This window comes from Rhineura floridana, chromosome 5 (genome assembly GCF_030035675.1).
Source record: "Rhineura floridana isolate rRhiFlo1 chromosome 5, rRhiFlo1.hap2, whole genome shotgun sequence".
Taxonomy (NCBI): Eukaryota; Metazoa; Chordata; class Lepidosauria; order Squamata; family Rhineuridae; genus Rhineura; species Rhineura floridana.
The window spans coordinates 176241471-176267091 of record NC_084484.1 but is presented as its reverse complement, the minus strand read 5'-3'; the positions used below and the strand labels follow the sequence as shown (position 1 = coordinate 176267091).

At 40.7% G+C, this 25621-nt stretch overlaps 1 protein-coding gene across 1 annotated transcript; it reads left to right on the top strand.

The window, feature by feature from the left end:
- The first annotated feature begins 1931 nt into the window (after positions 1-1931).
- PCF11 (PCF11 cleavage and polyadenylation factor subunit) lies at positions 1932-25621 on the top strand. Its single transcript, XM_061628946.1, has 16 exons — positions 1932-2673; positions 7413-7538; positions 9387-9575; positions 9893-10102; positions 11625-12688; positions 12860-13049; positions 13133-13583; positions 13805-15576; positions 16714-16822; positions 19752-19871; positions 20670-20784; positions 21629-21812; positions 22877-23032; positions 23998-24090; positions 24628-24663; positions 25105-25621. Exons 1-16 carry the CDS (start codon positions 2440-2442, stop codon positions 25318-25320), a joined length of 5265 nt encoding a protein of 1754 aa, XP_061484930.1. The 5' UTR covers positions 1932-2439; the 3' UTR covers positions 25321-25621.

Here is a 25621-nt window from a genome sequence, read left to right as displayed (position 1 = left end):
TATCTGTGGTGGCACTCTGTCTTTGTAATGCTTCCTGATAGAGGCTTGCGTGGTGCTAACTTTCTTATCTTTTCACTTCTTGATGAAGGCCTTTTTGATTGCTCAGGCTTTTTAGCTGCAGTTTTAATAAACAATCTGTACTCGGCAGTAGTTTACATATTTGAGTGTACTGTTATGCATTTTCATAACTATTTGTTGCATTGGGGATTTCCTGCATGTTTTTAATTTTCTGGATTTTTGAGCCACTCTGGTAAGCTCTCAGGGTTGAAGAATAGAAGAGAAATGCCTAAAATAAATACAATTTATTTTTACCTCTCCAGTCATCATCTTGGTGAGAAGGTTCACTCAATCCCCCTCATGCTTTGAAAGAACACCCTCCTATCCATGTTTGCTGGCCATGTGAATGTGCATACCAACATACACTTTGGCCTCTTTGAGACCTAGATGGTGAGAAGCAGGATATGCATCTTTAAAATAAATAATATATACTCTTCTACACTTTAGGGGAGATTCTGGATGTGATTCCCCACATCCTCACGTGTTCTTTGAATGCATGAGAGAGTTCAAGTAAAATCCCCCCCCCTTTAAAAACTCAGTCTTGTCAACTACGAGGTGACCAAGTTGCTAGAGCGGGGTGGGGGAGAATTGTAAAGATGAATTATAAATATGGATTGTCAAACTCTTTGCCCAGTAAAAAGCTCTATACAAATTAGAAAATAAAAAGATAGTAATAAATGGTTAATGATTATAAATACATGGCATTGAAAAAGTGAAGCACATTGACCTTTAACCCACACACTCAAAAGACCCCGGCTGTGTGTACACATTCAGAATAGTTCCCCTGTGAGTCTTCACCATGTCTCAGAAAAGTCATTAGTTTCTTTAGGTTTAATGTTAAAAAAGAGTGGTATGTCTAGCTGGATGTATTCCTGGAGGGTTCATCACATGACATGCCACAGGGACAAAATTATTATCCTTAGGGGAAAATAAGTGTGTGTAATTTCAAGGGATTTATAACATTACTAGGATGCATCAATGTAACGGAAAGGTGAGAGCATGAATCTAATTTGGAAATCAGTGTTAACTGAGATGATTTCCTGTTCTTCAAACTAAGCTCCCAGGATGCGTTATCAAAACTAATTTGAGTTTATGGGAAGTCTTTTTAGGCCTGTTTAAAATTGTTTTAATCCAAATGTCTGTTTTGGGTGTGTAATAGATTTATGTTAATTACCATTGACTAATGTAAATTACTGCCTTCAAGTCGATTCCGATTTATGGCGACCCTTGGAATGGGGTTTTCATGGTAAGCGGTAGAGGGGGTTTACCATTGCCTCCCTTGGAGGCTGAGAGGCAGTGACTAGCCCAAGGTAAGTAACCCAGTGAGCTTCGTGGCTGTGTGGGGATTCGAACCCTGGTCTCCCAGGTCGTTTTATTTTAAGTGTGCGTGTGTTGGATTAAATAGCAAAACCTCAACAGATGTCAACAACTGTTACTAGGGTTGTGTGTGGTTGCCATTGTGGTGGAAGTGGTTTCAGTTAGCTACACTATTAGAGTGGGATCTGTAATCGCGTGGAACTCCTTGTGACTTTCAGCTAGGCCTCAAAAGGCCCACATTCCCATAGCAACAGTTGAGCAACCGAACAGACCAATCGAAAACGTCGTATTCGTCATAGCGCTTGACGAGACAAGTTGAAGAGGCGCGGGAGGGGGGAGAGAGAGGGGAATAAATTTATATGGGAAGAACACACCATCCCCAAAGTCACACTACTACGAGGAGGCGGGATTATATTCGGAAAGCCCATCCAAGCATCAAAGAGATAAAAAGAGGGGGGACTGGAGGGCCGCAGCGAATAAAAAAACAGCGTTCCGAGTTAGCCAATCGCGGCGAGGAGCCACGCCGCTCAATCAAGCCACGAACGGAAGGAGGCAAGTCCAATCAAAAAACGAGAGACGGGGAACGAGGGGGAGGCGAGGCCGGTAGCCCAATCAGAATGGGCTTCAGGAGGCAGGCTAGCCAATGGCGGCGCGGCCAGCGAACAAAAGGCGCTTCCTAAGCGACCACCCCTTTCTCCCCCTCAGAACAGTTTTCGGATGACGCAACGGTTGGAGCTGGAGGAGGAAAGTGTTCGCGAGCCGCCGGAGCCGCCGCCATTTTGTGCGTGTGTTTCTGAGGCAAAAAAAGGAAAGAAAAAAGCGGCTCGGCGACTAAGCGGCGTCGGCGGCCAGCGAAGCTCCTGCTTAACGAGACATCGGCGGTGGCGGCGCGGAGAATGAGCTAGGAGAAGAGGCCGGCAAAGGAAGAGTAGCGGCGGCGGCGGCACCGACGACGGCGACAGCCAAGGGGCGGGAGGAGGAAAGGGTTGTCCTGTCTCTCCTTCTTTCTCTCCTCGGCGGGGGTCGGTCGTTCCCGCGGCCTTTCCCGCCCTGCGGAGGGGGAGAATGTCGGGCGGCTGTAGTAGTAGTAGCCCCAGCAGCGGCGGCACGTCGTCGTCGGAGGGGGCCGCTGCTGGCGGCGGCGGCAGCAGCGAGGACGCCTGCCGCGACTACCAGTCGTCGCTCGAGGACCTGACGTTCAACAGCAAGCCGCACATCAACATGCTGACCATCCTGGCCGAGGAGAACGTGCCCTTCGCCAAGGACATCGTCTCGCTGATCGAGGCGCAAATCGCCAAGGTTTTTATACACTCTACGCCGAATACGCTCTCTCTAACCCGCCCTCCCTTCCCAGACCCTTTCTTGAACTCTAAGGCCAGATCTCAGCCCCCCCCCCACTGTTTTTAGTGTAGGCAGGGAGAGGAGAGAGAGAGGGGGGGAAGGGACCATCGCGTGTATGTGTGCTGTGTATGAGAGGGACTCGATTTGGGGCTTTGTAGGTGGGGATAGAAGCAGAAAAAGACAGACAAAGGCACTCTGTGGGACAGATCTAAGATGAAAGTCAGGCGTGGGGGGTTATGGGGGGGCGAGTCAGGCAGGCAAAGGCCTGTGATGAGGTTAGACTCACTATACCCTTTAGAGGGAAAGGGCACTGGTCAGACGAGTGTTGGGGGAAACTGAAACAGACTGTTGACTCAACATACGCCCAGAGCATACGAAATAATCGCATGCTATGACTTTGGCGCAAATACTTCTAAAAAAAAAAGCTGCACTAAACAGCAACAAAAACACACCACCCCCAGAGTTAAAATAGGAAGTTATAATAATAATAAAACGCAAATGATTTCCTCCTCGATGTACTAGAAAGTCAAAGCATGTGGGGGGGGGAAGGCCCACGTCAGTATATAGCAGCACTGCTGATAGCCTGGATTAGAAGAGGCATAGGTTTGGGAACAGGGATTCGGTTTGATGAATAGGTTATGGTGGGGAGAGGTCTGGATCTAGTTGAGACTGGGGAAGAGGTGGATGGGGCTGCAAGGAAACGGTGGGTGCCAAAGGGGGTTGGAATTGAGCCCCACTGGAAGAGCGGGACCTTTATAATGAAGTTTAGGGATTAGGAACAGATAGGTAATGAGAGGTTTGGGTATTTTAAGATGGGAGGGGATACAGATGGACTTCGGTGAAGGCAGCCTAGAAGTCCTAGATAAAAATATAGGTGAAGTTGGATTAAAGAGAAAGGAATGCAGGTTGTATGATAAAGAGGGAGATTGGTAATTTTTTGGGAGGGGGGAGGCTTGGGATGCAAAAATATTTTTTTAAAAGCAAGATAGTGGAGCATAGAGGACACGTTGGCAGAATGTCAGGCAACAGTCTGGGAGGGCAGGATTAAGACAGATGTATGTTGGAGGATCAGCTGTTTCAAGGCAGTAACAGTTCCAGAATATAGGGAAAACAAGAACAACAGAACATTTGAAACTAGGGCCTGATTTCTCTCTTTCCTACCCACCCTCTCAAGCAATTTGATGGGCTTTTCAAGCCTGCATAAATGAGACATACAACATGGCGGCCTGGCAGTGACTGTGCAGCAAAAGCCGTGCTTTGCCCTGCAGTCTCGGGCTCCCCCAAGTAACATGCTTTGGCCTCAGATCAGTTAGATATACCATGACGCTTAGTCATTTTGATCTATAATTTTAAATAGGGGAAAGTTCTCGGAACAGTGATCAAACTAAAGGAGAAAAAGGGCTTTATAATTTATTATTCCTTTATATCACATAATCCAAGATACTAGTCTAGTCTTGCAAGACCTGGAAAGGTTTTTGTTTGCGAAGGGTTGAATGTCCTCCCTTATTCCTTTTTTTTTATTATTATTATTTGGAAATGAAGATTGGGGGGGGAGGATCTGTATACTCCTGGAATGCTAAAAGCAATAGAGATATGCCAAATTAAAAGGATGTGTGTGCCTGTGTGTATGATCGACTCCTTGTTAGAGCAGCCCATTCATTAAGGTAGGGAAATAAGTGTTCCACCCTGTCTGTAGGAACTGCAGCAGCCTGTACAATCCCAACATGGCGCCGGAGAGGCATATGATGAAAAAAGAAAGGGTAGACTCCCAATCTAGTTATTTTCTGACACAAGTCAGGTGACTGTATGCAGTTTAAGTTTTGTTACACCTTTTTGCCTCAGAGACTTAAAATCCATTTATTACTAAAATGGCAAAAGGGTAGCAACATCTCTATTCCAGTTAAGCATCTTAGCTCTTGCACTATTCCCTCCCCTTCTCCCACCTCCCTCTGCTTCTTCTAGGTTGTTGGGCTTTTTATGTGCTTTTTAATCAGGGCTAAAATGATGATAGTAAAATTTAAAGGTAGAATAGGGGGGGCTGCTAAAATGCAGGTTGATTAGCATAAGCATATTCTCCAGACACTTTCCCCTACTTATTCTTAATGTTTTACGTTTCTCTGTTCATGACTGGAAATACATAACATTATAAATTCCAGTAATGTTATTTGGGGGTGGGCGAGGGTGGTTACATACCCCTTAAGTGTATTTAAGGCTATCTACAACCTGTACTTCTAATTAGATTTGCCTAGTTGTCATTAACGACCACAATGAAACAAGATTTTGAGTTCTCTGAAAAGCACTTTTGAAGGAAAGTGTTGCCTGGGGATGGTTTTTATTTAGTGTAAAACAGAGTGGTTTTGATTACATTTTTAAATAAATGACTTTGAAATGTGTGACTGGTATTCAAAAAATGTAAATAAAATGTATGAAATATGTATTTGTCTTTTTATTTACCGGGTGTAGTGCAGATTCTGTTTCCAAAGTGTTAAATCATTCTATGGCTTGGGTTTACAGTAAAAGAGGTATGAGGAAGGCTCAACCTTTGCGGAATTCTGTCAGAAATACATAGACCCACACATTTTCGACACTCATTCACAACGTTTGACAGAGTGCAGCAAGCATTCTGTTGCAAACTCTGAACATGGTTTCACTGCAGATAAGCTTGAGGTTAATTTAACTTCAGTTTCTTGGTAGTTTGTGTTGCCTCCCTGCCTTCCACAGCTGCTGGGCAATCTAACTTTGGTTTGTCTCAACTTGAGGGGTGGACCTCCAATATATCCCAGTGTGTTTTCTTTTAGAGACTAATGGGGAAGTTTGGTAACTTAATCATGGTTCTCAAAAATGGCGCTCCAATCATTTAAAACTGGGGGTTGCTTCCTAATTCCTAGAAAAAGATATTCTATTATAGGCTTGCTTCCTTATTTCACAGTAACTTCTCATATAGTTTTTACAGCTCTGTGAGTGTATTAGGGGAACATAATTTATCAATGTAGCAGTTTTGCTGCTTAAAATTAAAAGAGGAAAACTAGAACTTCCTTAATGTTGGGGAATAAGATATTGAAAGTCAGCTGTATTTCCCTCCCAGCTGTCCTTGGCAAGCTGAGAATACCACATACGGGGTTTAAAAGCAGGGTAGAAGTGTCCATGTTTCTCCCCAAGCCCTATTGTAACAACTAAAATTGGATCTTGGCAGTTTGCCCACTTGTCAGTTTGTATCTAGTTCAGTTACTTTAATTTCCAAGATACAGGGAATTAATAGTATTATTTACATGTTATATATGCCTTGTCTGTGGTCTTTTTTTCATATGAAGGCATACTTTCCTCCACTTTAATTTCTCACTGTGTGCAATTTGATAAAAGCCCCACCTGGATGAAGACTTGTTGATATAATTCTCCCTTGAAGCAAATTTCAGATGATAGATAAAGAAATGGTTTGAGTATCTCATGCAGAACCCCCCCCACCACACATTTTAAGGGTGAAGATAAATCAAAGATTGTTCAGGTTTACTCACATTTAAAAAAATCTATTGCCAGACTACCTTCTGCAAATTTCTTCACAATTTACTTGAGCTGCGTAGTGGGGAAAACACTAGCTATAAGAAAAATCAAGAGCAATATTTCATCTGGACAGTGGAATTTTGACAATGATGTGGACCCTGTGAGCTGCCAGATGTTAAACCACATGGAAATACTAAGTTTTTTTAGAATTACTGGGTGGTAAATGGAAATTAAGTTACTCCTGTGCAAAAAGAGGACAGTTAATAAGTAATTGTCCTTCCCAACAAGTTTTTATACATGAGGATGATTTTTGGAAGCTTGCTGCCTTTTCCTGATATGGATGAGACGTTAACATTCATTTTGAACGGAATCAAGAAGGCTTCCATTTTCTTTGGAAGTGCAGTCACAACAACACAGTTTGCACTGCATGAACCTGGGGCCCATCTTATGTATGGAGAAAAAAATCGACTTGGCTCCTTGGTTGGGCATTGAAGAGTGTCCAGACTTGAAGGTTGTCTTCCGTGCCGTTCTTTGGTTCCAGTTATAAGCCTGTCTATTCAACACCATAACTCCATTGTGGATTTATGCTCTTTTTTTTGTTCCATTTATATGGCTTGTATATAGCTTTGAGAGAGTCTGAGTGGAATTACTTCAACTGGCCAGAGTTGGTGACACTTGCCTAGCATATGTTTGGATTGCAGCAAAATAACTTTATTCCAAGCGTGGCTCACTCAAAGACACTGGTATTCACCATTGGTCCATCCACTTAGAATTTTCCCCTTTATCTTACGGGATTTGCAAATTTTTAAGTTTGTCCACGTCCCATCTTCTAGAGTTCCCAGCAGAAGCTATTGTGTGTTTCATCTAAATATATTCTAATAACAGTATGAAGTGGTTGGTTTGGACACCCCTAACTAATCTTTTGTCATGGGCCAGTTCATTCTGCCATTGTAGAGGTTGAGTAGTCCGTTCTCTTAAAGAAAAACCACAATCTACCTGATGTAGCTAAACTTTTTTTTGTTGGTGGCATTGAGCCAATGAGCTTCTGAAAATAAATTATGTGCAGCATCCTTTTACATCATAATTGTTACAAAATAGAGGTATGGTCATCTTGGGAATGGTAACTCCTTAATTAAAAAAGAGAAATCAAAATGTTTTTGTTATCACTAAAAGTCTCAGTTTTCTTCTTATTACTCCAGGCACCTTCTAATGAGAAACTTCCTGTTATGTACCTTATGGACTCCATTGTCAAGAATGTTGGAAGAGAATATCTTGCTGCATTCAGTAAAAACCTAGTTGCAACATTTGTTAATGTGTTTGAAAAGGTATATATATATACACATATAGATGTGTTTCATAAATGTTTTCAAATTTGTTGTATAAATAAACACTTGGCACTCAGTCTTGGGTTTTCTTGGGCACTAAGTGCAAAGAATGCAGTAGAACCTTTTATATCTGGACTTCCATTTATCATGCTCCACTGATACTCAGAAAAAAAGGATTTAAAAAAGTGTATAGGTACATGGTATGAAATGTATAGCGCATACCTTATTTCAGAAGACCTGCATTAGAAAACTATGAATGAAATGCTGTTCAGTCTTAACTTTGCCATTCATTATATTATTGAACTTTAGCCTTGCAGAGAAATCAGAGTTTGTGTGTTTACATACTCTTATCCCTGTTCATTTTGATTATACAATAATTTGATATTTGTCATTGATAGTAGAACAATATGCAAACATTGGATATTTAATGGAGCCTGTTTGCCAAGTTCTCCAAAAGTTTATGTTTTGATCCCATGATCCTTTTTTGCCCTCTCATTTGTCTCCCAACCTTTTCAGTTTGCACTTCACGTTAAACTTTACAGCAATTGAGCATGGCTGGCATTTGTAGCATTAGGAAGCTGGCCGGAGGTTTTTTAAAAAAGATAAAAGATGAAATACATTTTAAAGATTCCTTTATAATTCGCTTTGATTTGGTTTGCTTAATTATGAAAGGAAATGGAAGGATGTCATTTGAATTCATTAGCATACCCCAGTGCTGTTGAGGCTGGAATTACTCAAATATCAAAACAATCGGATCAGTGCATGCCCCTTTTTATTAAGTTTTATGTAATCTTAAGCAACCTATTAATGATATTAATAAAATCGTTTAAGACAACCTTGGTGACACATATCTCAGTACAGTGATCTAAAATCCAAATAGTTATGCCTGTATAAAACCATAATTGCCTTTTCACTGGCAGTGTGAAACTAGTTGGAGGAAAAGACCTGACACATTTGAGAGAAGATTTTGAGACACCTTAAAATTGAGTTACTTTACACCCTAATCTTAGGCATATTTGCTTGGTAAGTCTCTAAGGTGTGCATAGGATTGCAGCAATAGCCAGTGGATTGGCTGTATTGGTTTTATACTTCTGCCAGGAATGCTACATGCAATATTAAAAACAACCAGGAGATGAAAATTATTACCAGTGAATATTATGATGCTGTTCTTATTTTGTGAACTGCTGTGATGGTCTAATTGGGACAATATGGTGTAATAAGATTTTTTTTAACAAAAGGATATCATGGCTGTACCTCTATAATCAAAATGTAGAAGATTAAAATTAAGAGGTTTTATTGTTTTCAAATATATGTGGTACTCCCTGCAAATCAATAGGTTGGATCCAGAGGTAAATACATCATGGTGTTGGCATAACCTGATTTCTCTGCCTCCTCGGCCCTCCTGGAAATGCTCCAATCAGAACCATCCTGAACGGGATAGGTAGCGCACAGGGTGACGAGAGGAAAGTGGAGGGGATACCTGGGAATAGGGTGGGGGGGTCAAAACAGCCTTCATTTGATATTTGGGGATTCCCCCAGTGCCCTAGCCTTCCCTATTCAGCATGATCCACCAACCATTGTAGCATTTGATGGGTGGGGGAGGGAAGTCTGCTTCTGCCATCTCTGTTACATGTGCTGATCTTGGGATCCAACCCATTATATGCAGGCCCCAGTCCTTCATTCAGCTTAGTGCATTTGAGTTCTGTTGACTTCAGTGGCACTTTTGTACAGACAAATGATCTGGAGTACAATTATAGAATACAATGTTTTATCTTGAGTTCTAGGAAGAAGCATAACAAATGTTTTATATTAACTTAACAAGCCATAGAATTGTTCTGTTGTTCTTAGGTGGATGAAAATACTAGGAAAAGTTTATTTAAATTACGTTCTACGTGGGATGAAATTTTCCCTTTGAAGAAACTCTATGCCCTTGATGTCCGGGTGAATTCAGTAGACCCTGCGTGGCCAATTAAACCGCTACCCCCTAATGTGAATACTTCTAGCATCCATGTGAATCCTAAGTTTTTAAATAAATCGGTAAGTTTCAACAACTAATACATGCTGCTTTAAACTGGTTGTTCTGAGTTTGTAGTCAGACCCTTGGACTTAGCATGCTTTGAGGTGACATGGAAGGACTTAAAGTTCTGGTGGATATTATACTTGGTACTTGACTGTCAAAACAAATGAGGTGAAAGCACCAAATTACATGAAATGTCTGGCATAGTGCTTGTACATTCTAGTTTATATGTAAGGTAACAATTTTAAATAAAACGGAAACGTTTTTAGGTTTGATTTAGCCAATGGTTGCTTCTCTCCATAAATAAGAATCATGTTCTTTACCATTTTCTTGGTAGCCTGAGGAACCACCTGCACCTAGCTCTACAATCTGTTCTCCTCCTGTGTCCTGTTCTGCTGTGTCCTCTACTCCAATTGTTCCTGAAATACAAAAGAATTTGACTCAAGAGCAGCTAATAAGACAACAGCTACTGGCAAAACAAAAACAGTTGTTAGAACTTCAACAGAAAAAATTAGAACTGGAACTAGAGCAGACTAAAGCACAACTGGTGAGTAGGATAGAAAGCTGCTGTAGCCTATCGGAAAGGATGGATGTTTTTTCGTCCTTGCAAAACCAAGTCCGCTTTTAGCCCTGCAGTGCTATTAGTCCATTTATTTCAGTAACTTCAGGTAGTGGACTAGTGGAGATTTTGTAGGTTGTATATAATATTTCTCCATTGGATTATTCAGCAAGTTAAAGACAGGCATAGGTTTTTCTACCATGTATTCAGCTTGTCTTTATTTGGTGTTTAGTGCAGGGATAGCCAATGTGGTGTCTTCCAGATGTTGAACACCGAACTCCCATCAGCCCCAGCCAACATAGCCAATTGCTAGTGATACTGGAAGTTGTAGTCCAACAATATATGGATGGCGCAATGCTGACTACCTCGGGTTTCTTGGTAGAGCCAACTCTTCTGCCTACATATTACACTTGCTCTGTGAATTACACTTGCCACTATGGCAGGTTCCACACCTGTGTTATTATATATTGAGTTTGTCCTGCCCTTCCTCCAGAAGGAGCCCAGGGTGGTAAACACAAACAAAGCAATTTAACAAAAAAAAATGCTAAAATAGTTTAAAACATTCCAAAACATAATTACAATTAAAAACATTGTAAAACAGTAAAAAATACTGTAACACAGTATTGTAAAATTGACTAGAACACAGTGCTTGAAATTGGAGGCATCGTGAGTTTTCTGACTTGCCAATGAAAACCACTGACATAGATTACACATTGTAAATCATGATCAAAAGGAAGAGAAGACTTTGCAAAGGGTTTTAATCACCATAGTAAGTGTAACACAGATTAGGTTATAAAAAAAGTTTTATTTTTTCCAGAACCGCTGTGCATGTGGGTGTTACGTCATATTTTGTGATGTGGTGGTATTAGCTCTTAAAAGTTGAAACATTTAGTTAATTTTTACTCAGTTTACTTATGGTGTGCACAGCCTTTGTTCTAAAGCCATGGATAAGGCCCTCCAGTTGTTGGACACAAACTTCCCTCAGCCCCAACCAGCATGGCCAATTGACAGGGATGATGGGAGTTGTAGTCCAACAACTTCTGGAGAGCCACGTTACTCACCAGTAGAGCATATTCTAATGTTTTCAGGAAGCTTCCATACCATGTTTATGTTGGCTACAGAAACTTGATTTGTCACTTAAATATAGTTTATTGAAATTATATTTTAGAAATAATATATAGCTTCCTGTCATCTGATGTAGGATATGATGAATGAATTCTTTGACATGTTCACAGATGTTGTGAATATTGTTAAAAAAATATGCTAAAATAGAGAGGGGCTTATCCAAAATAAGCTGATAGATTATATGCCTTTCATTATAACATATCTGCTAATAGGCAGGTGCATTGTTACATATTATTAGAACTCAGCAGTTACTTCATACAGAAAGCCATTTCCTTGTTTATTTTATATTTTTATAAAATTATATGTTGTAGACAAGGGAAACATGTTATTTTGGGAGTGCTTGTGTTATAAATATTTACTCTTTTTTTCTTGCCCCACATTTTAGGCAGTTTCTCTTAGTGTTCAGCAAAGTGGATCCAGTTTGGGTCAAGCATCTGTGAAACAACATGTTCCACAGCCTTCTCACATGCCAATTAAAGCTCCCCATCAGGTTTGTCTGCCACCTGAGAAAAACCGTCTATCTCCACTTCATGATGTCAAAATAGCCAACAGGGATCCTCGTCTTAATAGAACAAGTCAACATTCTTCTCATTCTAAAGATCAAAGTCATAGGAAAGATTTTATAATTAATCCAGTAAACCAGACTGATCCAAAGACTAGCAAAACTCTACAGGCTGAAAAACAAAGTTCATCAAAGCAAGAAAGACTAAAACAGAGTGAGAAATCACAAAAGAAAGACTTTGATCAATTAGATTCAAAATCAAAATCACCATCTCCCTTGCAGAACAAGCTGCTTCATTCTAAAGATAACAGAAACCAAGAAAGTGAAAACACCAGAGTGTCTGAAATAAGCAAGCGAGATCCAAGATTAAAAAAGCATCTTCTAGAGAAGCCAGATGGTAAAGACGATGATACAAAAGAAAAGAGAAGAAGCATGGAGAGAAAAGACAAAGAAGAACATAGATCACTGAGTGGTAGAAATAAAATAATTAATGGCATTGTCCAAAAACAAGACCCCAATACTGAAGAGTCAGAGAAACAGGTTGGAAAACCAGGAAGGTCAAGTACTAGAAAAAGGTCGCGTTCTCCTAGATCTCGGTCACCATCTTCCCATTCTCCAAAACGAAGAGAGAGGAGGTCACCCAAAAGACGGCTCAGAAGTCTGTCTCCTGGACCTAAAATTGGGAAGCCTCGGCAATTGGGACCAAAGCAATCCCACATAGAGGACTTTGGGCAGGGAATACGGGATGAAAGGAGCTGTAATAAAAGGAGCCTTAAGCAGGAAGGGAGAGATTCAAGAAGACTGAAGAAAACTCATGAAGACCGACCACAGGAAGCAATGAATCAGCATTCTTCAAAAGCAAATTCAGAACCTAAAGAAAATGTGGAGAACTGGCCAAATTCGAAGTCAAATAAAAGGTGGAAATCTGGTTGGGAAGAAAATAAAAAGTAAGTTGGTATTTATGAGGTACACCAATTAGCTATAGTGAGTGCAGATCTCAGGTTACTGCTAAAGAAATATGGTGTGCTGATAATGATGCTGAAGCAAAAGTGAAATAGTTTTTATCACACTATGTAGAGTAATTGTATAAAGTAACATTTTTTACCTCTGGATTTCAGCCCCCAACCAAATGAAGAACATCAAGGACTTTGTAAATCACCTCATCAGAGGCACAGGGACACCTGGGCAAGCAGTAAAGGAGTTCCATCATCTCGCACACCAAAGCAGCAACATAGATTAAGTGTGGATGCTAATTTGCAGATTCCCAAAGAACTGACCTTGGCAAACAAGAGAGAGATACTTAAGAAGGTAATACATTCACTTTTTCTTGATTTATAGATTCTTTCCTAAAGGCCTTCCAAATTAACTCTTAAAAATTTCTCTTGTCACAGGCAAATGAAAGCCTATCATCTGGTGAAATAACACAAGATGAGTTCCTTGTTCTGTGTCATAAGATTCGCCAGCTCTTCCAGTATCAGGAAGGAAAGCACAGATGTAATGTCTGGGATAGTCCCACAGGTGAAAAGGGAATTTCAAAGAAGAAGCCCCTGTTGTCTGATGCGGATTTAATATATCACGAACATAAAGCTAAGCTCAAAAGAACACAAGTTCAGCATTCGTTTCCAAGGCTCAACATGATGGATGCTGAAGAAATTTTACTTGAACGACACTTGAGCGATACATTTCTTTCTGGAATGGACTGTGAACAAACAAAAAACAAATCTGGGGGTCAGTTTGGTGAAAGATCAAGGCGTCATTCTCCTGTTGGTGGTAACAGACCATACTTGGATAATTCACCACATGATGGCCGGAGAAGACATGATGAGCCAAACTCTTCCAAAGGTACGAGGAGTTTGGGGGAAAATACCTCCGTTACCTATTATAGTTAGAGAGGATGAATAGGTTTTAAATATTTTCTTGGGGAACAAAATAGAAGTGCACAAAAAAAAATAAGTTTCCAGATTTGATAAACTTGAGGAAAGTTGTGTGGACTTCCTTTCAAATAGTAGGCTTTGTAATGAGTAAACTTCTTGTGATTATAACAATGCTGTTTGTTTTTTAAGGCATTCGAGAGGAGCAGAGGTCTTCATTCAGTGAACATTACAAGAGATCGAGATATGAAGATGCAGAAAAACAGTTTCCTGAGAATCCAGGCTCACGATTTGGAGTTGCAGATGGAAAGCAAAGATTTAGTTCATTGATGGAAGAAAGATCTCATTTTGAGGGTTCTCCCAGACATCCTGGCACAAGGGCAGGTGGAGATGGACAAGGAACTCATTTTGAAGGGCTGGCTAATGCAACTTCTAGAATTGAAGGACCACAAGCACAGACTAATTTAAGGTTTGAGGGGTCTCTAAGCAAGCCAGCATCTCAGTTTGATGGGCCTCTGGGACAATCTGGGGGAAAGAGTTCTCTGTTTGACGGACCACCAGCACAGATGGGTGGTGGTCCCTTGAGGTTTGAAGGGCCCTCAGGGCAAGTTGGTGTAGGGACTGCTATACGTTTTGAGGGTCCTGTGGCACAGCCAGGAGGAACTTTGAGGTTTGAGGGTCCCACAGGCCAATCTGTGAGTGGTATGAGATTTGAAGGGACCCATGGTCAGCCCTCAGGTGGGATAAGATTTGAGGGACCTCATGGCCAGCCATCTACTGGAATTAGGTTTGAGGGACCGCATGGTCAACCATCTGCTGGGATGAGGTTTGAGGGACCACATGATCAGCCTTCAGGTAGTATGAGGTTCGATGGCCAACCTTCTGGTGGTATGAGGTTTGAAGGCCCACACGGCCAACCTTCAAGTGGTATAAGGTTTGAAGGGCCCCTTGATCGTCCTGTGGGGCCTCACGGTCCCCCAGGAGGTGGAATGAGGTTTGAGGGTCCCCATGGTCAGCCCATAGGGCCTCATGGTCAACCAGGGAGTGGTATACGGTTTGAAGGGCCACATATGCAGCCAATGGGACTGCTTGGCCAGCCAGGAGGGAACTTGCGGTTTGAAGCTTCACATGGCCAGCCGATGGGTCCTCTTGGGCAGCCAGCAAGTGGTCTGAGATTTGAAGGGCCTCGCGGGCAACCTATAGGTCCACATGGGCAGCCTGTGGGGCCTCATGGCCAAGCTATTGGGTCACATGGTCAACCAGGTATTGGTCCTAGGTTTGAGGGGCTTCATGGGCAGCCTGTGGGGCCACATAGTCAGCCAGGGATTGGTCCCAGGTTTGAGGGACCTTCAGGCCAGTCTGGAGGTGGACTTAGGTTTGAAGGACCTATTAACCAAACGGGCCCAAGGTTTGATAGTTGTCAAACAAGATTTGATGGTCAACCTGGTCAGCCATCGCTTTTGCAAAGACTGGATGGATTGCATGTACAACAAGGTCCGAGGTTTGAAATAGGCCCTGCTCAGACACAACCGAGGTTTGAAGGTCCACCGGGTCAGCAAGTACCGCCACGATTCGATACACCAATACCTCAACGGTTTGAAGATAAACACCAGCAGGCAACGCGATTTGATATTCCTCTTGGTCCGAGAATTGAAAGTGTAGCTAATCATCCTGCCTCAAGACTGGAAACACCACCTTATGGACAAACTGGCCCTTACAATGAACCTCCCAATCAGCCCCCCTATAATACACCATCACAAGGAATGCAATTCCAGAGAACTGAGCAAATATTTGATACCCCTCAAGGACCAAATTTCAATGGGCCACCTGTTTCTGGTGCACAAGGCTTCCCTAATACAATTAACAGGGGATCTGGACCTTACTTTGATGATAAGAATCTTCAGGGCCCTCAATATGGAAGCTTTAGTAGTATGACGGTGGGAAATGTTCAGCAGCCACAGCAGGTAAGGGATTTACAGGGTTTCAAATTATTTAAAGATGAATCAGATACTTGTTCTGCTTTTCTGCATCCTCCATATCAGCAATATTTCTTTATAAAAAACTAGAAGCTTCTGGCAAGTAAGACTAAGTGGGTCTAAGAGTTTTAAGTGAAGCAGGCTGATGCTGCAAAAATACAAGTTTTGCATATGTGGTCTATATCTGTTGCACTCTAACCACAGTAATATGAAATATTCTGGCAATTTTCAGATAAAGGCTTTGCCATCTTGATTATGAAAAGCGCAATAAAAATCTGGCACTGAAAATGTGTGAGGAAATACATTTTGCTAGCAGAACCTTTTTAATGCAAATCTTGATCTTTACATTATCTAACCTGCATTGTTTAGTTTCTGTGTACTACGATAAATGAAACTGGTACAGTTCTGTCATAAGCTAAGTGAAGTTGAAATATAACTGCCTCAATGTCATTCAGCCTGTGAGAGGAAAAAACAATTAATGGGTAGTTGGCTTATTACATTTATATCCCACCTTTCCTCTAAGGAACTCAGTGTGGTGTACATGATTCTCCCCTCTGTTTTTCCTCACAACATTCCTCTGAGGTAGGTTAGGCTGAGAGAGAGTGACTGGACCAAGGACTCCTAGTGAGCTTCTAAGAGGAATTTTAAATTCTTCTTGGAAGCACAGCAGAAGTTAATATTTGGCTAATAACATTTTATATTAAGATTTATATACTGCTTAACAGAGCTTTAAGCAGTTTAAATAAAAAACATAAATTGTTCATAAGAAAATAATGATAAAATCAAACTTTAAAACAAGTAGATATACTAAAATTTATCAAATATCTATCAGCAGTTTTGAAAGTAATATATATAAATATAGATGGTGTACATTGTCCCAGAAAGTGGATTGATTTAATCTGGTTTTAATATTGGTGCTTAAAGTTTAATTTTATACTGTGCAATTTTATATTGGTGCTTAAAGTTTAATTTTATACTGTGCAATTTTATTGATGTTTTATTTCTGTAAGTGGAGCTCTACTGCGTTTTGTAGCTGAATGCAAAATCAAACTCCATTCATTGATTTGGAATTTACCAGTGAAATAACTGAATATTCAGATTAAAACAGCATTTGTTTTTTGGCAGGTTCCTGTTATGCCAGTAGCATCTACTCAACCTGTACCTTATAATCAAGGGCAGCCACTCTTACCAGTTCATGCACAAAATCCTGGAAGCTTTGTCCAAAGTCAACCAGGTAAATATATAAAGGGTTTTTTTTTGCCCTTTTACCAAAATGTTTGTTTACGAGAAGCCAATGAGTGCCCTGTATGTATTTTAAGGCTTTGTTATCTAAAGGTGCATTCAGCAGCATGGTCAGTGCAACATTGGAATTTCTAAAGTGCTTCATTTTAGTTGCTCAGCTCCTGGTATATGTTGGGGCATGAGGCTTAAGCCAATTTGTATATCCTATTTACAGGTAGTTCAACTAGTAAAAGAAAGGAGATAGGCATGAAATTCAGAGCTCAACTTCAGAAAACTATGCACCAGCTCTATTGTATCCATTCTGACCTCGAACTTACTGTTCTCAAACAGATCTTCACACCACACAGCAAACGGGGAGATTTTGTTTGGGATAAGATTGTTATTATTTATCAGATTTGTTAGTCACTGGTTCGTCAAAGGTCTCCAAGATGCAGCAGCTTTCATGCACCAGGGGGAAAAATTCCACATTACTGCTTTTGACATACAACTCTTTGAGGATGTCTTAAATTATTCTCTGGATTGTGACTCCTGCTTGCAGCAGCAGCTGTGGTTTTCTGCTTGGGGAGCTGCTGCTTTTGAAAGGCGGTAGGGAATAAGAACATAATACTGGATCAGGCCAATGGCCCATTTAGTCCAGCATCCTGTTCTCTCAGTGGCCATCTAGATGCCTGTGGGAAGCCCACAAGCCCAAGAGCATTCTCCCCTCCTCTGGTTTCCAGCAACTGGTATTCAGAAGCATGCCGCCTCCAGTTGTTGAGGCAGAGCATATCCATCATGGCCAGTAGCTATTGTACCCTATTCTTCATATATTTGATCCTCTTTCAACACCATCCAAGTTGGTGGCCATAACTGCTTCTTGTTGGAGTGAATTTCATAGTTTAACTATGTGCTGCATGAAGTACTTGCTTTTGTCCTGAATCTTCCAACGTTCAGCTTCATTGGATGTCCGCAAGTATTAGTGTTGTGAGAGAAGGAGAAAAACTTTTCTCTATCCACTTCATGCCATGCATAATTTTATACACTTCTATCATGTTACCTCTTACTTGCCTTTAATAAGTAGTGATTGAAGGCAGATGTGTGGAATGGGAGGTTGAAGGAATGAATGGACAGGTCTCCCAATGGAGGGCTGTAGAAAGTGGAGTCCCTCCAGGATCGGTATTGGGACCTGTCCTTTTCAACTTGTTCATTAACGACCTAGAATTAGGAGTGAGCAGTGAAGTGGCCAAGTTTGCTGACGACACTAAATTGTTCAGGGTTGTTAAAACAAAAAGGGATTGCGAAGAGCTCCAAAAAGACCTCTCCAAACTGAATGAATGGGCGGAAAAATGGCAAATGCAATTCAATATAAGCAAGTGTAAAATTATGCATAAAAATCTTAATTTCACATATACGCTCATGGGGTCTGAATTGGCAGTGACCGATCAGGAGAGAGACCTCGGAGTTGTGTAGTGGACAGCACGATGAAAATGTCGACCCAGTGTGCGGCAGCTGTGAAAAAGGCAAATTCCATGCTAGCGATAATTAGGAAAGGTATTGAAAATAAAACAGCCGATATCATAATGCCATTGTATAAATCTATGGTGCGGCCGCATTTGGAATACTGTGTACAGTTCTGGTCGCCTCATCTCAAAAAGGATATTATAGAGTTGGAAAAGGTTCAGAAGAGGGCAACCAGAACGATCAAGGGGATGGAGCGACTCCCTTACGAGGAAAGGTTGCAGCATTTGGGGCTTTTTAGTTTAGAGAAAAGGCGGGTCAGAGGAGACATGACAGAAGTGTATAAAATTAGGCATGGCATTGAGAAAGTGGATAGAGAAAAGTTTTTCTCCCTCTGTCATCATACTAGAACTCGTGGACATTCAAAGAAGCTGAATGTTGGAAGATTCAGGACAGACAAAAGCAAGTACTACTTTACTCAGCGCATAGTTAAACTATGGAATTTGCTCCCACAAGATGCAGTAATGGCCACCAGCTTGGATGGCTTTAAAAGAAGATTAGACAAATTCATGGAGGACAGGGCTATCAATGGCTACTAGCCATGATGGCTGTGCTGTGCCACCCTAGTCAGAGGCAGCATGCTTCTGAAGACCAGTTGCCGGAAGCCTCAGGAGGGAAGAGTGTTCTTGCACTTGGTCCTGCTTGCGGGCTTCCCCCAGGCACTTGGTTGGCCACTGTGAGAACAGGATGCTGGACTAGATGGGCCACTGGCCTGATCCAGCAGGCCCTTCTTATGTTCTTATGAAGGAGAAAACCTGTGGAGGGAGAAAAGAGGAAATGAGTTTGATGGGTAGGATACTAGTAGTTCAAAGGTTAGTTGGGATACTAGCTTGGAGACATTACAAGAGTGATAATAGTGGGATGTACATGGTGGCAGACCAAGATGGGATCAGAGCAGGGTTGAGGAGGAGCCAGATGCAGAATAGTTGCCATGTGGGCAGGGCCTGTTATCTGTTGTATGCCATGAGGTATACATTGAAATAATGATACACAAGTACAAATCTACATCTGAGTAACTACAGATCAGCATAGTTTCAAAAGAAAAAAACCCTTTTAGTTGCTGCTGTTAGACAGAAGTTAAAGAAACAAAGACATCTTGATCAACAAATTTATTGTGTTCTAAGCTTTTGTGGACAGGAGTTCATTTGGTCCCCAATGAAGCAGATTCTAGCCCATGTAAATGTATGTCACAGCATCTCCTCTGGTAATTGAGAATCCAAAACCCTTGCTGATGTCCTGCAAATCATCTCAGTGATGTACATTCCAGTAATTTGAGCTACCCAGATAGCGGCTGACATTGAAAAGGATGTTTAGAAGTGGAAGGTTGGGGAAAGGGAACGTAAAATATATCTGACCATAAACCACATGATCTTGTTTTAGTCTTAGAACTATTTGACGGTAATGACATTTTTGTCCATTTTTAGGGAACACTCCACTTTCCTATCCTGATAATCATCTTGGACAACTTGATGTAAATGAATTATACTCAAAACTACTTTCCACAGGAATTCTCAAAGTTTTACAGCCTGATTCAACTTCCACACGTAAGTATGACTTCTACTCTTTTATTCTCTAGGATGAATAGTTAAAAACATTAAGGTTTGTATGACACAAAGTTGGATAAATGATGTTACATATGTTTGTCTTAGAACCTTTTAGCAGTTAATGTGTTTAATAGTAGTCACCGTTCAAAATTAGCAGTATTGAATAATTTGACTTCCCTTTTTGCTAGGCAGAAATGAACATATTGAGAAATAGACCCTTAACTTCTGTATTTGATTTGTTATAATATAATCCGAGGAATACTTTTTGTACTTTGCTTTTTAAAGCCAGGAGATAAAGTTGGAGGAATTGAAAGAAGTTTGTCACAAGTATGTTAAAAAAAAAATAAGTTATTTTTAATCCAGGGATGGGGAGCCTCTGATCCATGGGTCAAATTAGGCCCGCCAGGCCTCCCCATTTGGCCTGCTAGGCCATTTCAGTCAAGTCACGCCCACCTGGCCTACACGTGACATCAGCAGATTGTTGGCTCATGTGAAGCAATTTGCCCAGGCACTTTGCAGGTTGTGCATTTGCAGGCAATAAAAGGGCCACTGGATGTCATTGTGATGTTAGGTGGTTGACATATGGGTGGCCCTGCCCGTGTGTCAAATGGGGCCTGAGGGGAGATAATGATCTGGCCCACTGGCCAAATCCAGTTCCCCACTTGTATATTAATACAGTGGCCACTGGGTCAGAGCTGGACTGTTGTATTCTAGATGTGCCTGCTTTAATTTGACAGTGATATAATTTTAAAAGCACACATTTTGGCCCAATGCTGACAACATACCTCATTTGTTTAGAAGTCAATGAAGTTTCTACCCAACCAGCACCAGAGGAGGAAGAGGAGGATCAAGACCAAAATGAGGATCAAGATGTCCCAGACCTAACGAACTTTGTGATAGAAGAATTAAAACAGTATGTATATTTATTGCGATGGGTGGGTAACACAGAATGCACCTAGACATCACATGTTAATTTAAGTAAGCAGTTGAATTGTTTGTGATCAAAGGTAACTTGATTTTAATTGTGAAAGTCGGGGAACTCCCTGCTTTAGGGGCAGGTGAGTGTTGTATTCCTGTGTGTAATAACTTAAATATTGCTTTGGGATTCCAAGTATAATCATTATAGAATTAGATGTGACCTACTGATCATCTTGAGAGGTCCTGAGATTTTTAGGCCTTTGATCTAGATGAAAAGGTCTCAAGGTTTATAGTGGGCCTCTTTAAAGAGGTGTGGCTGTGTATTGATCTCCTGTGCCAGGCTGGCCTGGTGTCATACAGCTTTGTTCCCTGGGCATGCTGACCTGTCTCTCCCTATCAGGTATTTGCTTTTTATTCATGGATACACGTAAGCCTTCCTTATTTTCTTGGCTGCCCTGCCATAGGTCTAGGTCAGCCTTTTCCACTTTGGGTCCCTAGATGTTGTTGGACTACAACTCCCATCAGTCCCAGCCAGCATGACCCAATGGTTGGGAATGATGTCGGTTGTAGTCTAGCAACATCTGGGAACCCAAAGGTTGGATTAGGTTAAGCCCCATGGACTGAACAAGTCCTGCAATCCTTCAAACTCCTAGAACAAGTTTATTAGGCTGTGAATTCTTGATTGGTGCTTACTATTAAATTAAATTAGAACTGATTGTAGCAACCTCCCAACATGAAACATATTTCATCTTTTATTTACTTAGCAGAATTCTTTGATGCTTATGTAGCTTTTTTCTCCCTAAACTGCCATAATCAGCTCGTTTCTGATTTATTTTCAGGCGTCACGATAGCGTTATAAACCGGCTCTATACTGGCATTCAGTGTTACTCTTGTGGAATGAGGTTCACGACTTCACAGACAGATGTATATGCAGACCATTTGGACTGGCACTATCGTCAGAATCGCACCGAGAAGGATGTTAGCAGGAAAGTCACTCACAGGAGATGGTACTACAGCTTAACGGTAAGTTGCCACTCAGTTTTTGTTGCCTGGGCATCAAGGATTAATATTAAACTTTATTAACTACCCTATTCCAAAGGTGGGCAACAGTAAAACAAGATACGAAGATAATACGCACTTAAAACAGCACAAGACTTCAAAAGCCATCTTAAATTACCTCCCTGCTTCTAAAAGCTTCTTACTTTTCTGGAGACATAGGGTTGCTAATCCCTGGCAAATTGTTGTCTCTGCCCTTTTTATAGACTCCTTGCATCCTTGAGGGCATTTGCTTACTATTTTTTAATGGCTCTCTGGCTGCTTGTCTGCCTCTGTAACTTCTGGGCTTGATACATTTTTCTGCCTTATATTAGCTAGTTTGAGACCGGTGTGCTCTACCCGGGAGCCTTTGTCACAACAGTGCCCCCTGGTGGTCAGCTCTAGTCAGTGTCTGTGTCATGTTGCTTACAGATGTGTTTTCAGGAATTTCTTTGCAGTTGCAAGAGTTAAATATTAAAGCAATCTGAAATCTGATATTCTTGCGACTAACAAACTAGACAGAGAAGAGGTAAATATATTTTCCCCTGCATGCCTAAATCAATTGTGCACAGGTGCTGTGCCACCAGCAGACTTTGCTTAAAATTTCTTTTAACAAACATAGATAGATTCTGACATCTGTGTTGCATATGAGATTTATGATGTTGTATCCTGGTATTAAGAAGTGCCTCTTGCTTTTCTGCTTTCTCTTTTCAGCTTGTGCAGGCAATGGCTGCCTGTCACTTAGTGTTATGGTGTCCCACTTGACAATTTGAATCACATCTATGTTTAATATACTGCTGGATAAGCTCTGATGGATTAAATATTTAAAAATGATGTAGGATCAGTGGGGTTTTTTTACCTCAGAAGAGTAACAGTTTGGAAGTCTGTGCCCAACTTTGTTTGATCCTGTTCCTAACTAACCGGACCATAGAGGATAATTAAAGATTCAGGCAGAGCTGTGTTATGAAATGCTGTGACAGCAGGTCAAAAGCAAACAACAACAAAACAGCGAAGAGGTTTTGAAATTTGCTTTGTGAAATGTTTTTCTTTAGGACTGGATAGAGTTTGAAGAAATAGCTGATTTAGAGGAGCGTGCAAAGAGTCAGTTCTTTGAAAAAGTGCATGAAGAAGTTGTGTTAAAAACACAAGAAGCTGCTAAAGAAAAGGAATTTCAGAGTGTTCCTGCAGGCCCAGCTGGAGCAGATGAGGTAACGGGAGCTCTCTAAGCTTACTTTAGGAGAATGCATTAACTCTGCAGAAATCCTTATGTTTGTTCCTATTCATATTTGCGAGTATCTGTATTAGGATAAAGATAGAGGTATATTTTACATCTGTTTAATATAAAAGCCTACTGCATGAATCTGGGTTTTGTAGGTGTGGATTTATGGTAGAAAGGATGACTGATAGCAAAACTCTATAAGTTTCACCAAACCAAATAAGACTTCACCATACTTTCTGTTTTTTTCAGAATCCTTTTTAAAGGAGTTGTATCCAAAGCAGCACCAGCAGAACTTCTGTTTTGTCTCCTCCCCCTGCGTGCCCCCACAATCTTTACCAGGGTTCGCTCTACCCTCCAGACCTTATTTTGAGGGGTGGGGACTGCAGGGAGAGGAGGAGAAAATTCTGTCCTGCTAGCACAAGTGTCTTGTGCTAGCAGAATGGGAACTTTTGAAACTCAAAGTTCCTAATCGTTCCTATTAATCCTCTTTTGGAAACTTCAGGAATTTTGTGGTTTTATAACACCATCCCTCCAAGGAGCTCATAGCTGTGTATATGGGTTTTCCCTCTACATGTTATCCTCACAATAAGCATGTGAGGTAAGTTAGGTTGAGAGATAGTGACTGGCCCAAGATCACTCATTGAGCTTCATGACTGAGTGGGGATTTGAACCCTGGTCTCCCAGGTCATAGCCCAACATTCTAACCACTACACTACACTGGCTGTCCTGATTGTAGCAGCAGTTTCAAACCATGACCACCATTTGTTGATATTAATACATTTAACAAGCAGAATTTCACAATCTTCATATATTTATAATAGAGTTCAGAATTGTTGTAATTTATTCTGTACCTGCCTTTTACTTAGCATGACTAAAAAGATTGCTTTAGTGATCTAAAAGTAAAAGCTGTATGCTGTTAATGTTAATGTTCTCTAACTGCTTTCTATATTTCAGAGCTGTGAAATCTGCCAGGAGCAATTTGAGCAATATTGGGATGAGGAAGAGGAGGAGTGGCACCTTAAAAATGCAATTCGAGTAGATGAAAAGGTAATGTTGAACATACCTTTGGTGGTACAATGGCTTTAGTGATCAGTTTTTGGCTAACAGTGATTGGTTATTTTTGTAATGGATTTTAGGAATGGTGTTCCTGAACAGATGCTTAAATTGCAAAAAATAAAGAAAGAAATTCTCATGCCACCGTAAAGACTTAATGAATTTTTTAAAGAATGAACATTCATGCATCTGATGAAGTAGACCAGTCCACACAAACCTAAGTGATAAATAAATTTGTTTGTCTTTAAGGTGTCCAAGACTCTTGTTTTTGTTGCAACAGGCTAGCCTGGCTACCCCTCTGGAAATAGTTAAATTACTGCGCTTTCAAAATAAGTTGTGCCAGACATAGTGAAATATTAGCAGAAGGTGTCTGAAGACCTTCATTTGCAAAAGAAACCTACAGCAGTCTATACAAAAAACTTCAATGAAAGTTGTGATTGCATGAAAATGGAAATTGCATTTCATTTGTATTGTACTCTTGTATGCCATTTAAGTATGTGGATACTAAGATTGGTTCTCTTCTCTCTCCAGATCTACCATCCATCATGCTATGATGATTATCAAAATGTAAGTGCACTCTTGGCTTAATTTTCTGTAGGTTTACATATTAAAACTGCAAAATGAATTGTCTGCGTTCATCCACAGATTGAAAGCGTAGCTCCTTGTATTTTAAAGAATCATTCATGTAAAGAGGGGATTTACAGATAGTCTCTTTTTCTCAAATTTACTACCAAATGTGGCAAATATAAACCAGCTTTTTAAGATATTACTGTGTTTATTTTTAAAAAATCACAAGAGTTCAATAACTGAATTTGGGTTTGCTGGGTTTCAGGTTGTTTTTTTAAAAGTCTTGCCTTCTTTGTTCAGTTAGATGTATCATCACGAAAAGCATGCAGATTGTGAAAGTGATATTTTTTGTTTCCCATCTTCAAATCCCATTTAAAATGCTAATGATGAAGTGTTTGAGTCGTCAAAACTCCAATGTGTGGTGTTAATCTTTACTTACAGACCTCATCGTTTGATTCAACACCATCTCCTAGCAAGACACCTGTAGAAAACCCGCTAAATATTATGTTGAACATTGTTAAGAAAGAAGTACAGGACTCCTGTAATAGTCCCAAGGTGGAAGAAGAATCTGAGGAAAAACCTGATGAACATATGGATGGGAGCACACCTGCACTGGCTGAAATTAAAGCAGAACCTGAAGAGGTTGAGTCAATTTAAACAAACTATTTTTTTTATTACAGAGAAGAGCTACTGTGTGTTCTAGCTGACTCTAAGAGGCAAATAATTTTTCTATGAATAAAGTGTTCACTTGGGGCAGGGCCCCAGCTGCTTATTTGGTTAATAAATACATTTTTGTATTTGAATTTCTTATTGCCTGCACAGTGTCAGGTGTCTATTGTGTGGAAGTTCTGTAGATGGCGTACAAATTTAACAGGAATAGACTGTATATGTAAGAAAAATTGTATGGATTTTTTCATTTGTGGAAATGTAAATTATAAATAAAAATATTTTTGCTATC

Excerpts from the sequence above, each read along its gene's own strand:
- PCF11 (XM_061628946.1), top strand. The coding sequence starts at position 2,440 with ATGTCGGGCGGCTGTAGTAGTAGTAGCCCCAGCAGCGGCGGCACGTCG. Across the intron at positions 19,872-20,669 it reads GCCTGATTCAACTTCCACAC|AAGTCAATGAAGTTTCTACC; the intron begins GTAAGTATGACT and ends TCATTTGTTTAG. Across the intron at positions 21,813-22,876 it reads GATGGTACTACAGCTTAACG|GACTGGATAGAGTTTGAAGA; the intron begins GTAAGTTGCCAC and ends GTTTTTCTTTAG.